General features: G+C 41.5%; 1 protein-coding gene across 1 annotated transcript; it reads right to left on the bottom strand.

The window, feature by feature from the left end:
* Positions 1-3382: 3382 nt before the first annotated feature.
* On the bottom strand, positions 3383-9940 carry barhl1b (BarH-like homeobox 1b). The gene is made up of 3 exons (XM_034125758.1): positions 8782-9940; positions 6142-6364; positions 3383-4966 (listed from the first exon to the last, which is right to left on the bottom strand). The coding sequence occupies exons 1-3, from the start codon at positions 9230-9232 to the stop codon at positions 4675-4677; spliced, it is 966 nt and encodes a 321-aa protein (XP_033981649.1). The 5' UTR covers positions 9233-9940; the 3' UTR covers positions 3383-4674.
* Positions 9941-11611: the final 1671 nt, after the last annotated feature.

Below are 11611 nucleotides of genomic sequence, written 5' to 3'. Positions count from 1 at the left end.
TCCAGTAGAAACAAGAAAAGGAAAGATTTTAGGTGAAGGCTATGTGTGTGGTTGTGCAATAGCAGCAGCCCCACCTCTTTCTTCCCCGCATCTATCCCCCTTTCTCCCTCTCTCCTCTCCTGCCTCCCTCACTAACCCTCCTTCTGATCCGAGAGGAAAGCTTTCATTATTTGCTGAGATTGGGATGTCAATCCCTGCGCCCCTGACCCAAGTTTGTAGTTCTCCCCCGTCATATTGGAGGAATGATTAGTGGGGTTATCTCCCCTCCACTCCACGAAGCTTTCATTCCTCCTCACGGCCCCGTACCTCCAGGCAAGGATTTCTAAAACTCTCTCCCCCTTTACATGGCTGATACTTCATCATCATCTCTGTGCATTGCTGAGTCACATTCATTTAAACGCCACACTCTTATTTCTTATTTTCAGCTATTGAGCCATAGCAATGTTGGTGAGGTGAATAAAGCTGGGTGAATATTTTATTTGTATTTTATATTTATTTGGAAAATACTTTCAGGTTCAGTACACACCATTTGCCCTACTTTTCCCTTCTACTTTAAATACAGCAAACATAAGTGCATCCAACTGTATCTTATATTTACTTTTTTAACGTATAGACTGAAGGATCCTATTTGAAACAGACTGCCATATTTCAAAAAGTCAAAGTCAAACACGTTTGTTTGGAGCATTACACAGGAGGGTATGTGTGTAATAAGACGGTTTTGCTCTGTTTTTAAAACACTTCTCTGTGCTATGATGCCTTCAAAGGTTATTTCAATATGTCCTAAATACATGTAGGATATAGAGGCCTGTATATGCATCTGGGAATAAATTGATGTAATTTCTTCTTTGACTAACAGCTGATATAATAGCCCATATAAAGGCACATTCCGCTTATGGGCATGAAACTGTAAAATTAGTTCCTTTCGTTTATGGCTAGGAAGAACTGCAAAATAGGCCATGCGTTTCTTGAACATTTTAATTGATCTATTTTTCATTTCCCCCCGCGGATTTTTTAAGCAAAACGTTGCCAGTGCATTGAAACAATAAGCTGCAGATTTGCCTCATTGTTCCACTGGAAGAAATGAAAGCGAATCTAAAAGCTTTCACACCACGAGCACAATGCAAATTACGCTTAGATTCACCCTTAATTTCATCAAAAGGGGTTGTTTTTTGTTTAGTTTTTTCCTTTTGAATTATTATCATTATTAGGAGTCCATGGGATTAAGCAGAGTCACTGATCCTCTGGGCCTAAGCCTTTTTCTTTTTTTGTGTCTGTCGGGAGCTCAACGAGACTCCATCCGCACTTCATTAACCCTGAGCCGGGGACAATCCACGGTAAGAGCCGGGGGATTTACCACCAGCCTTTCACATGCAAAAAAAGAGTCACCCAACAAGACACACGGGGGTTTTTCCTTATATAACAAGCTGCGCACTTTGCAAGAATAACCCCCTTTTCATGAAGAGGGGTCGTCGTTATCTGAATCGGTCACGGATCCTCATGATGGGACTATAATGATCATTTGGCAAGTTGGGAGGTGTTTGATATTTTTTTTTTTTTTTTGTTCCCTCTTCACTTTCCCAGTCCTCGGAACTGTGCTGGGCCCACTGTATTTTGAATGCAATTTTCCGCATCATAAACGCGCCAGTTATCAGGCCGTCAGTCTGATATTTCACGGCGTGGTCAGCCACTAAGTGGAGGCCCCATAACAGGTGCCATGCGTGGATGACAGCAGGGGGAGCCGGCTATCAAAGCCATTATCGACTTTCAATTAAAACCTATTAAAGTCTTTTGTCTAATCGTTAACATCCTACACGCCAAGTCTTGTCCGTCAGCCTGAACTCCTTTAACCCCCAATGCGCCGCGGCCCCGGATAGTCCTCGCAGACTACGAGGGGGAGAGTTGGGTGAAATGTGTATGGTGGAGGGAGGAAAGAGGGGGGTGGAGTTGGAGCCGCTGACCAGCTGTCCCCACGCTGATCCCCGGTCTGCAGTCAGCTCCAGCCCGGTCACCAGCTGTTGGAGCCGTTTGGCACCGGAGCGCACATCCAGCACCCTCAAGGAAAAGAAGGATGGAAACAATCAATTTCAAAATGGGATCATTTAGGGCACTTAAACAATTGCGCACATAACATTAATATTTCATCTCCTGCATTGTTTATGGAAAACGAATAGGAGTTGCTGCTGTTAATTTAGGAAAGTGGGAATGGTGAAGAAGAGTATGGGAGGAGGGGGGGGGGACAGGGGCTCCATTTTGGACAGAACACCCTTCTGCTTTGTTGGCCCTGCTCTAAAGACATTAGCTGGAATTGATCTTTGATTGCACTTTTGAACGTGTGTGTGAGAGAGAAGGAGAAGGATAGGGGATAGTTACTCTTGTGCGTACGAGGCCCTTGTGTGCGCGAGCCTAATGTTTGCTTTACATTTTCAATCAAACTTTTCCCCTTTTTTCTATTTTGCAATTAAACCCGTGTTCATGCATTTATACCTTTTCATTAAAGGACCAATATAAAATATATCATTTTATGTAATTAAAGGAAACATTTTTCCAACTTGAACTTGTGGAATCTTTTTTGGAAATCTCTGCTCTTCTTTTGAAAAGGTTAAGAAAACGGATGTAAAAGTACCTACTACACTACTGGTGACACTCTTATTAACTTTTTTCCCCCCAAACCCTCATCTCAACATTAAACAAATTAAAGGAACGACACTAAACCAAACAGAGGAGGAAAAGTCGTTTGACAGACATGTTCAAAATTCACTCAAACACGATTTCCCCTAATATAACCCCCCCGAGCCCTTAAAATGGTGTTTATTTTCCAGCTGCTTCCAGAAAAGTTGAGATGTTTAATTAAAGCTCCACCAGCCATCTCCTTAACCTTTGCTCATTGACACTGACATGTGTTCGTATCAATTCATAATGAATCATATTTTTAACGGTGGCCAATCAAGCCCCAAAAAACCTCAAACAGGCCTCTATTTTTCTATTTCTGGTTCAAATAAAAACTCGAGGGGATTTGTTGCTACTTCCGATCTAGATAAATAGAGGTGTGTATGTGGCACCAGCCCAAAGTTTTAAAATATCAAATTCCTATTCTTTCCCAAATGATTTCGCTTATAGTTGTAATTGGATTATTCAAACGGTATTTTATGAAGGTTATCCTGAATCGCCTTCCTTTGAGGCTAATGTATATAGGCCTATGTAATGTAATGCAACAAGACACTTCACAAAGTATCACGTTTATCACGGGCATATTGGTTGCATCAAACTATCAGGTGTTGCTGCTGTTTTGTCCTCCTTTTGTCTCGTAAATCCACGTGTTGATTCAATCCGTCAGACAAGCCCCGTGGCATTTTTTCTTTCACATATTCAAGCAGCCACGTCATTAAATGAAAGACTTTTATTTCCACATTTATAAAAGTAATTCTCTTTTACATCAAATCCCCCCCCTTTTTTTCTGTCCAACTGTTGCTGTGAATTTCACAAAAATGAATTTCACCAAATGGGGAGAGAGAGTTCGAGGGGAAAGCTAGAGGAACGAAAGAAATAAAAATAATTTAAAAAAACGATCCAGGAAATATACGAGAACCACTCCACAAGTTTGATATCTGCAATATACATTTTCACCAAAGGAGAGTATAACAATTAAGGGTTATCACGGCTTCATATGAAGTATAACATAAGTAATGCACAACGTCTGTTCAAATACATCTAAATCAACAGGCAGGTGCACCTGGACCCGAGTCCGACCGCTGTATGACGATAGAAAATGAAACATTTCTGACGTGATTGCGTCCCCGTTTCCCCCCTGCAGGGATAAAACTGCTTTTTTATAAATTACTTGACATTTGTACTCCGCTAAATCTTCAACTAAGAACGAGAAAAAGACTTTATATAGATGTATTTCTTTCCGTAGCTCTCGTGTTATGTGGGTCCAGGCATTCTTTCTCAGACAAATAGGTTTTTTCCACTTTTTTTTTAATAGTTTCTGTTGGCTAATCTAGCCTATTAACTGGACTGGTCTGAAATAGAAGCACTGATAGATCCAAAAAAAAAGGAAGGTTTCTTTTAAAATCAGTCTCTTTCGAATAAAATGCAAAATATTCTTATTTACAGGTTTATGACTGCTGATCATCTTCACTTGTAAACAAAGGAAATCAATGACATATTTAGAAAGAAAAAAGAGGAAGTATTTATTAATTGTTCCTTTGGATCCCTCTACATTATATTCATATTACATGGAAGGATGCTTCTTCACACTTTAACTCTCCATAATAATAATTATAATAACAACAATAATAATAATAATGCCAATGGGGGGTCTAATTGGCATTGAACTGTAGGTCAAAGTGTCACCAACAATTCTATCTTTTGGGGAAAAATACTGAAACGTAGTTCAAATAAATACATAACTTAGATGCTTTGATTCTTGAAAAATAAATAAATAATAAATAAAGCTCATTGTCCCAAAATAAATGAATAAAATCCTTCAGTACAGACAGTTAGTCACAAAGCTCCGTCCACAGACTTCTGACCTTTCGCACCATATAAAGGCCTCGAACAGTTTTCCTCTTGTTCGTCGCGTTTTTTATTTTATCTGTCTTTGTTTTATTTCTTCTCTTCTCGAGTCCAAAGCTGCCATTGTTGGCGTACAATAAAAAATCAGCAGTGTCCGGCTCATCGCGGCAGAGGTGGCCGAGAAAGCACACCGGACATAGGGGGGAGAGGGGGTGGCTCGCCGCCCCCCTGCAGGCCGTGCAGCAGGATCCGGGGGACCAGGGGTCTCTGCAGGCCCGGCGGGGGTCCCGAGGGGCCTCTGTACAGGTAGAGGGCTGCTGCGGGGTCCAGGCTAGACACCAGGCTCTGTGGGTAGAAGTACGGGGATGGGAACATCCTCTGCAGGGCGGAGTAGTTTCCTGCTTCCGCGAGAAGCTCTAGTCCCACCGCCGTCTGCCTCTTCCACTTTGTCCTGGAAGAGAGAAAATACAGCCTTCAGCATATGTGTATCGATAAATACTTTTAGTATTACTGACACACACCAAAATACCCCCCATCTGTCAACCTAGGGTCCAATTAAAAGTCAGGAATACATCTGTTTTTTTTCTTCTTTTCAAATCGCCAAAATCTCCAACCTGCCACTTGTATTCACACCCATGTCTGTAAGATGCACTCCACGCAGGTGAATAATTCATAATCAAGATAATTGAGTAGATATAGTGGTTTGTTTGAATTATTGATATGCACACATGCAACAATGCATTATTCATTCTGCGAAGTGTTGTTTTTATATTTATTTATGTCATTTAGCTGCCTCGGAGTCAAAGCTGTAGACAAATAAATGCTCAAGTTAACTCAAGCGAAAACTGCAGAAACAGTTTCTGCATTGGCGAGACGGTTTCTCTTACTCGTGCATGGAGGTTTAGTTATTTACAAAACGTTGACGCCTTGGGTTTCAAACTATTTGCAGGGTCATTGTATGTGACTAAAAATCGAACATAAAACGTAAAAAGGTACTTGATCATTCGAAGGAAACAAGTGACTACCGGTGCGATATTGCACTGTTTCATTTTCTTCTAATGGGAAGCTACAAATACAATTAAAATAACGGTGCCAAAAAAATAAAAAATAATGCACAAGGGCGTCTCCAGACAATTAGTGACACATAAAATCAGATACATTATTCATCTGTAAATCAATAATTGCTCCTGGTATATTCACCAGATGTAGGCCTATGTTGTTTTAGAAAGAGTTAGAGCTAGAACGAATTAAATGGTTAATAACTGGATGAGTTCATTAATAGAACATCTCATCAGAAACTAATATAATCACTAATAAATGGTTAAGAGTTAAAATGCTAAACGAGTATGTTTTGCTATGATAAATGACAATCAAGCAAATGCCAATGTTGGGGGTCTGGAATATTGCAGATTACTCTGTTAATCGGAGAAAAAAAACCTCAGATGAATCAATAATTAAAATTGTTGCAGTGGCTCATGTGCAATTAAGTGAAGTGAACTTATGCCTTCACCTTAGGGTGAAAGGAAAACATGGCGCCCCCGAGTCCATCAGTCATGAGCCAGCCGTGAGAAAACAGATTAACCCCCCCCTCTCCTCCCTCTTAAGCAGCGGCAGCAGTGTCTTTACCTTCGGTTCTGGTACCAGGTCTTGACCTGTGTGTCGGTGAGGTTGAGCGAGGCCGCGAGCTCCATGCGGTCCTGCACGCTCAGGTATTTCTGCCTCTCGAAGCTGCGCTCCAGCTGCCCGAGCTGGTGGTCCGTGAAGGCCGTCCGGGCCTTCCGGGGCTTCTTCATCCGGGCCTGAGAGCTGTCTCTGCTGCTGGAGATCTCCCTGTCCCCCTCCTCCTTCACTGGAGGACACAAACCGTGCCAAGAAAAAGAGACAAAAAGAGGAGAAGAAGGTGAAAACAGAGCCAAGGCCTCATACTGCGCAATGTAACAATACATCCATCTTAATGTGACCGTGATACCGACATGCACGAAAGGCGTGAAGAAATCTGTGCAGACAGACACATGTCAGTGTCAACGAGAAATAGATACAAAAAAATGTCCGTTTCTGACCCTGTACATGTCTATTAGTGTTAAGCTGTTAATTTAGATCAGGGATTTGATTCAGGAGAAAATAAAATAGATAAACTACTTTGATCGAGACAAAACTTGATGAACTGATTGATTTTTAAATAGATTTTTTTAAATGAAATATATAAACAGCTCATTCATTTATACTTATTATTCATTTGGTTGCTTGATTAGCTATATTTAATTATACTACTAGCCTATACTAATACTAATAATAATAATAAACAATACTCTTCCCTCTTTTTCAAAAGACGTGATAAAGCCTTTGGAATTATAAAAAGCTTAATTTGTTTTTAAATAAAAATGGTATTAGGTTTTACGTGAGTGAATGAAAAAGATGGGAAACCATATAAATGAAATGTTACTTTGGAAAAAGTCAATGTGTTTGAACCCCAACCCCAAATTAGATCAATGCTAATCTTAAAAATAGGGAAACAATTATCAAACAATAATTGTAAAATTATATATATATATTTTACTTGAGATTTGAACCGGCATGCTGCTCAGTTGAGAGGAATTGGAAGTTTTGACTGTGAAATCACGGCTCTGGAAACAGTGCCTATAGGCGATATGGAGCTATTTGATTTGTTCTTAAATTGTTATGAAAAGCTCTTCCAATATTCACACTTCCAATGTGATATTTTTCCCGTCAGCACAGCCTCAGTCTTTGTTCTTTCTGTGCGTGGTGTCATGTCAGGGCGAGCATTGATATACGGTCCTTATAGTCAATTCTCTGAAAGAAAAGAGAAGGGGGGAGGGGGGCGATGGAAGCGAGCGAGGCGAGAGATCTTCGTAGTTGAATAGTTGAATCGTCTCAAGAAGCACAATAATCCGCCTAATTGAGCCACAAGGGAAGGACGAAGTCTTTCAACCGCGACCGGAGGAACTTCACAGGACCGGGGAAATGAAATCAGGAGCAGGGCGGCCTCGCGCGGGAACAAATCTGATTAGCGCCGGGGACAAATTGCATCAAATCCCTGAAATATTATGGGAGGAAATCAAAGCCACCGTACAGGCGCTCTGTGGGCCCCGCGGCTCCCTCAATCAATCAGCGCGTCCATCAGCATCTCCATCCACTGTGACACGTGAACGCGAAGAGACACACGCACGCGCACTGGATTTATTGAGCGAATTATGGGTTTACAGAAAAAGTGAATTAGGAAGAAAACCACTGTGCGCCTTAAAAGCAAAACAAATGAAACTATAATATCGTTTTTGATATATTGATTTAATAATCCCCCTCATAGCTTACAGGCTTCTTTACAGGCTCTGCTTCATTAAACTGTCAATGGAGGTGACATGTGTGTTATGGCTGACATGATTGGAAACAGAGAGGCCCTTGATGGCATTTATCTGGAGGCGACCCTGTCATCTCTCCTCTTCTTCCTCGCTGACATCAACAGATGCTTTCTGGATATTCTGCTAATGCCATGCTGGAAACCCATGCATGCAGACAAGCAGCCGCAGATTTCAAATGTAACAGAACTTAATGATAATGAACTCCTGGCTGTCACCGAGCAGAGACAAATCTCATGTTTCCACCACCGTGATGCAGCAGAAGAAAATCGGGTCGATGTTTCCCTCACTGATGGCTTCCTGTGTCCTGCTAATAATCCTTTTAGTTTATTTTCACATGTGCCAGTTTTTCACTTTTCTTCTTAAAATAATTTAAGGCAAAATTAAAATAATGATTTGTATACTCTGAATCTTTATATTATTATCATGAGATAAATAATCTGTAAATATGCCTTAAATATATGTTAAATTATCTTATTTATTTATGATTTCAAATTGTGTCTCATCTTTTTGCTCAGCTTAATGCTTATAATATATTTTGAGTATCAGTTTGGCTTTCATTACAATTAAATAAATTGTTTTCCAACTTCCCAACTCTTTTTTTTTTTTAAGATGCACCCCTAATTTAGTATCACAATTCTTTATGACTTTTTTATTTTGATGCACATAAACACTATTTATTGAGGCTGATTGGGAAATTAAAATCTATATTTTAGGATGGACAAAAACAGTAGGACCATACAGGCTGCAGCTGATCAAAAAATGAAGGTACAAATATAATTTTTAAGAGGATATATTTTCTACAGGACTCCTGTGTGAAAGCATAAACCAGTTTCACCCACAATCTGATATCCAAAGCAGAGCATCTCTTATCACACGTTTCTGTCCTTACCTTTATATTCACTGTCGGACGAAGAGTTGCTGTGGATTTTCTCCATAAAGTCTTCTGCTATCTTTGCGGCCAGCCTGCCCACCTCCTGAGTCGGCAGTCCATTGCTGGAGTACGGTGCGCACGCGGCCAGAGGCTTACAGTCCGCGAGAATATCTCTGATGAGGAATGAGGAGGTCACGCTCCTCTGCTGCGAGCCTGCCGATATCTGCGCGTGCTGCAGATGCGGAGGAAGGCCGATGCCGTGACCCTGCCTCTGGGCCACCTCATCCCCGCACTCCCTCCTCGGCGACGGAGGCGACGAGCAGCCGCTCTCCACGTCTGATCTCGGGCTGAACTCCAGAGGCGAGCGGCACTCCCCCACCAGGCTGTCCCCCTTGGACACCGGACTTCCAGGCCTGTGTGACAGCAGCGAGTCGATGCCAAAACTGGACCCGTTGGCGGACGTCTCCATTGTCTCGATCGAGGCCTCCTCAAACTACCATTTGGTATTCAGGACAAGTTTTATCTTTGAGAGGCAGGGTGTGTTGTTTAAGTTGATCCAGTAGAAGAGAAAAAAACCCTCTCCCCGTACCCAGAACAATGTTTTTGCTACAAATGAAAACTAGTCATCCAATTTCCCCACTGGTTCTTTAAAGAGCAAATATCTCCAGGCTAAGTGCGTTACAACAATCGTCCATGCATCCGAATTTCTTTTTGTTAAGTATAGAAAGATGAGTCCTCTTGAAATCGATGCAGCCGGTATTGAGAGAGTCACAGTCGATTCTTCTTGCTTCCTTCAGGACCACCTCCGTCTGTTCTGAGTTCAGAAGCCTCGTCAGTTATTGCTGAAAGTATCTCACCCGCAGGGCACGAAAAGATGCAGAAAATAGGACTGGTTCTGGATGTATTTGGAGCAGCAGTGCACCGGGAAGAAAAGCGTTTCAGCACCATGGACAGGTACCGGCGAGTCAGACCTGAGAGAGGACCGTAGCAAAAATGTTCAGCTCTTCGTGAACACACGCGAAAACTGTTCGCATTCCTTTTTAAGAACAACAAAACCTTTTTAAAAAAAAACACGAAGTAGAGTGCGGAGTCCGAGCGAGAGCTGCAGCAGGAGAGGAGGAAGGAGCGAGACGACGCGATGCTCGCTGCAGAATCTCAAAAAGGAGAGGTAAACTGGGTTAAATAGTCACAACTGGCAAGTAAAAGGACGAGAAGTGACGGGGTGGGAGGGAATCCCAAAAAATTGAACTTGAGGAAAAGTCAGGAGCTAGGTTTTAAGAGCGCCTCGTCCACGTGAGTCCCCTGTGACAAGCCTTCATTGGCTGAGGGGAGCTGCAAGTGGACCTCCCTACACGCCCACTCTCCCTCCCTCCCTCCTTCGCTCCCATCCTTCCTGGCTCATCCTCACTTTGATAAAAGACACACTGAATTCATCAGGAGACTCAGATCCAACTGTTTACAGGCAATTTTCACACTGTTTGCTTTCATTACATCATTGATGAGGCTTATAATGGGGTTATTATGTGCAGAGGCTCGGTGTTTTCCCTCTCGACTCGCTTTTCTTTCACCGGATTTGTTTCACACCTACACACCTTCCTTTTTTTTTTTTACTTTTTGTTCAGCATTTTGCGTTTTATTGTCATCACTAATTTAAGTTTTTAAATGTATTTATCGGTTTGTAAGATAAAACATTGTTATGCTGCAGATTTTTTTTTGTGAAATTAATTGACAGAAATGACTCGAGCATATTATTTATTCTAATAAATATTATTATCTTTGATATTATTTTAAAATGATACAATTACAATTATCATTACCCTTCCTCGTGATTATATTGTTTAAATAAGTTTAACCTGCGAGGGGCCTCTATTTATTTATTTTGTATCATAGCAAAACCATTTTCTCATTTATCTCTGGAGTTTTCTTACTTTTGACTTATTTGAAAATCCCCTGACAGTTTGCACAACCATGCCATGTGAAAACATTTTAAAGTTGCCCTTTTTAAATACTACAATAAGTGGATATAAAGATTTTTTTATACGAAAAATGCCTCGTCGTTGGTCATTTTAGAGCCTCATAATGATCTAATAGTCTGGTAATTATTTACAAAGGTCTGAGCAGCGTGACTCACAACTTGAAGACGCGTGAAGCGCCATTGTTCACACTTTGCACCTTTTTAACATGCGTAAAAAAATCCCATTGTGTGCACTTTTAGCTCCACTATGCACAACAGTTTGCCCCGCGCGACGGCCCCGACAGCCCCTAATAATCTAACTAACCCCCCTCTCATCATCATCAACACCCCCGCGCCCCCCCTCCGCCTCCACCCCATGTGACCACCAGATTGGAGGCGCGCGTCGGTCTCAGACACCGGCAGGTTAGTGAATCCGCTCCCGTCTCCCATGGGGTCCCATCACGGCTGCAAGCTGTCACATATGAGGCGGGGACAACACAGATATAAGGCAGCACACACCCACCCTGACTTAGCTGTTTCTTTCTCCTCTGCTGGGGCATGAAAAGCAGCAGTGGTTGGTTGGATGCTTTCTCTCTCTGTCCTCTTCTCTTTATCCTCACTGTGCAGCATGTCCACAGTGTAAATAAATCATAAGGTGATTAAATCGACTTCTTCCTCTTTGTCATCACCTCCTACAGAACTTATAGAGAAGATTACATTATTTTGATTTGTTTTCTTAAAAGACCCCTACAAAATTAGATTTGAATTTGAACTCTTTTATAATAAAAACAGCTTTTGAGTTTCTTTATTTTACCCATTTTTATATCAAAGTAAAATAAAGTTGGGAAATTGAGATGACATGCGTTTCATCTTTGTTTACTTTCGAGTGGGTAC

Source organism: Trematomus bernacchii, unplaced genomic scaffold (assembly GCF_902827165.1).
Source record: "Trematomus bernacchii unplaced genomic scaffold, fTreBer1.1, whole genome shotgun sequence".
NCBI lineage: Eukaryota > Metazoa > Chordata > Actinopteri > Perciformes > Nototheniidae > Trematomus > Trematomus bernacchii.
Note: the sequence above shows the minus strand (reverse complement) of the source record. Positions and strands in the feature narration are given on the sequence as shown.

Bases quoted from the DNA above. Each gene is read 5' to 3' on its own strand.
- barhl1b (XM_034125758.1), bottom strand. From the start codon at position 9,232: ATGGAGACGTCCGCCAACGGGTCCAGTTTTGGCATCGACTCGCTGCTG. The intron at 6,365-8,781 runs GTAAGGACAGAA...TGTGTCCTCCAG, and splicing joins GTCCGACAGTGAATATAAAG to TGAAGGAGGAGGGGGACAGG. The intron at 4,967-6,141 runs GTAAAGACACTG...TCTCTCTTCCAG, and splicing joins ACCTGGTACCAGAACCGAAG to GACAAAGTGGAAGAGGCAGA.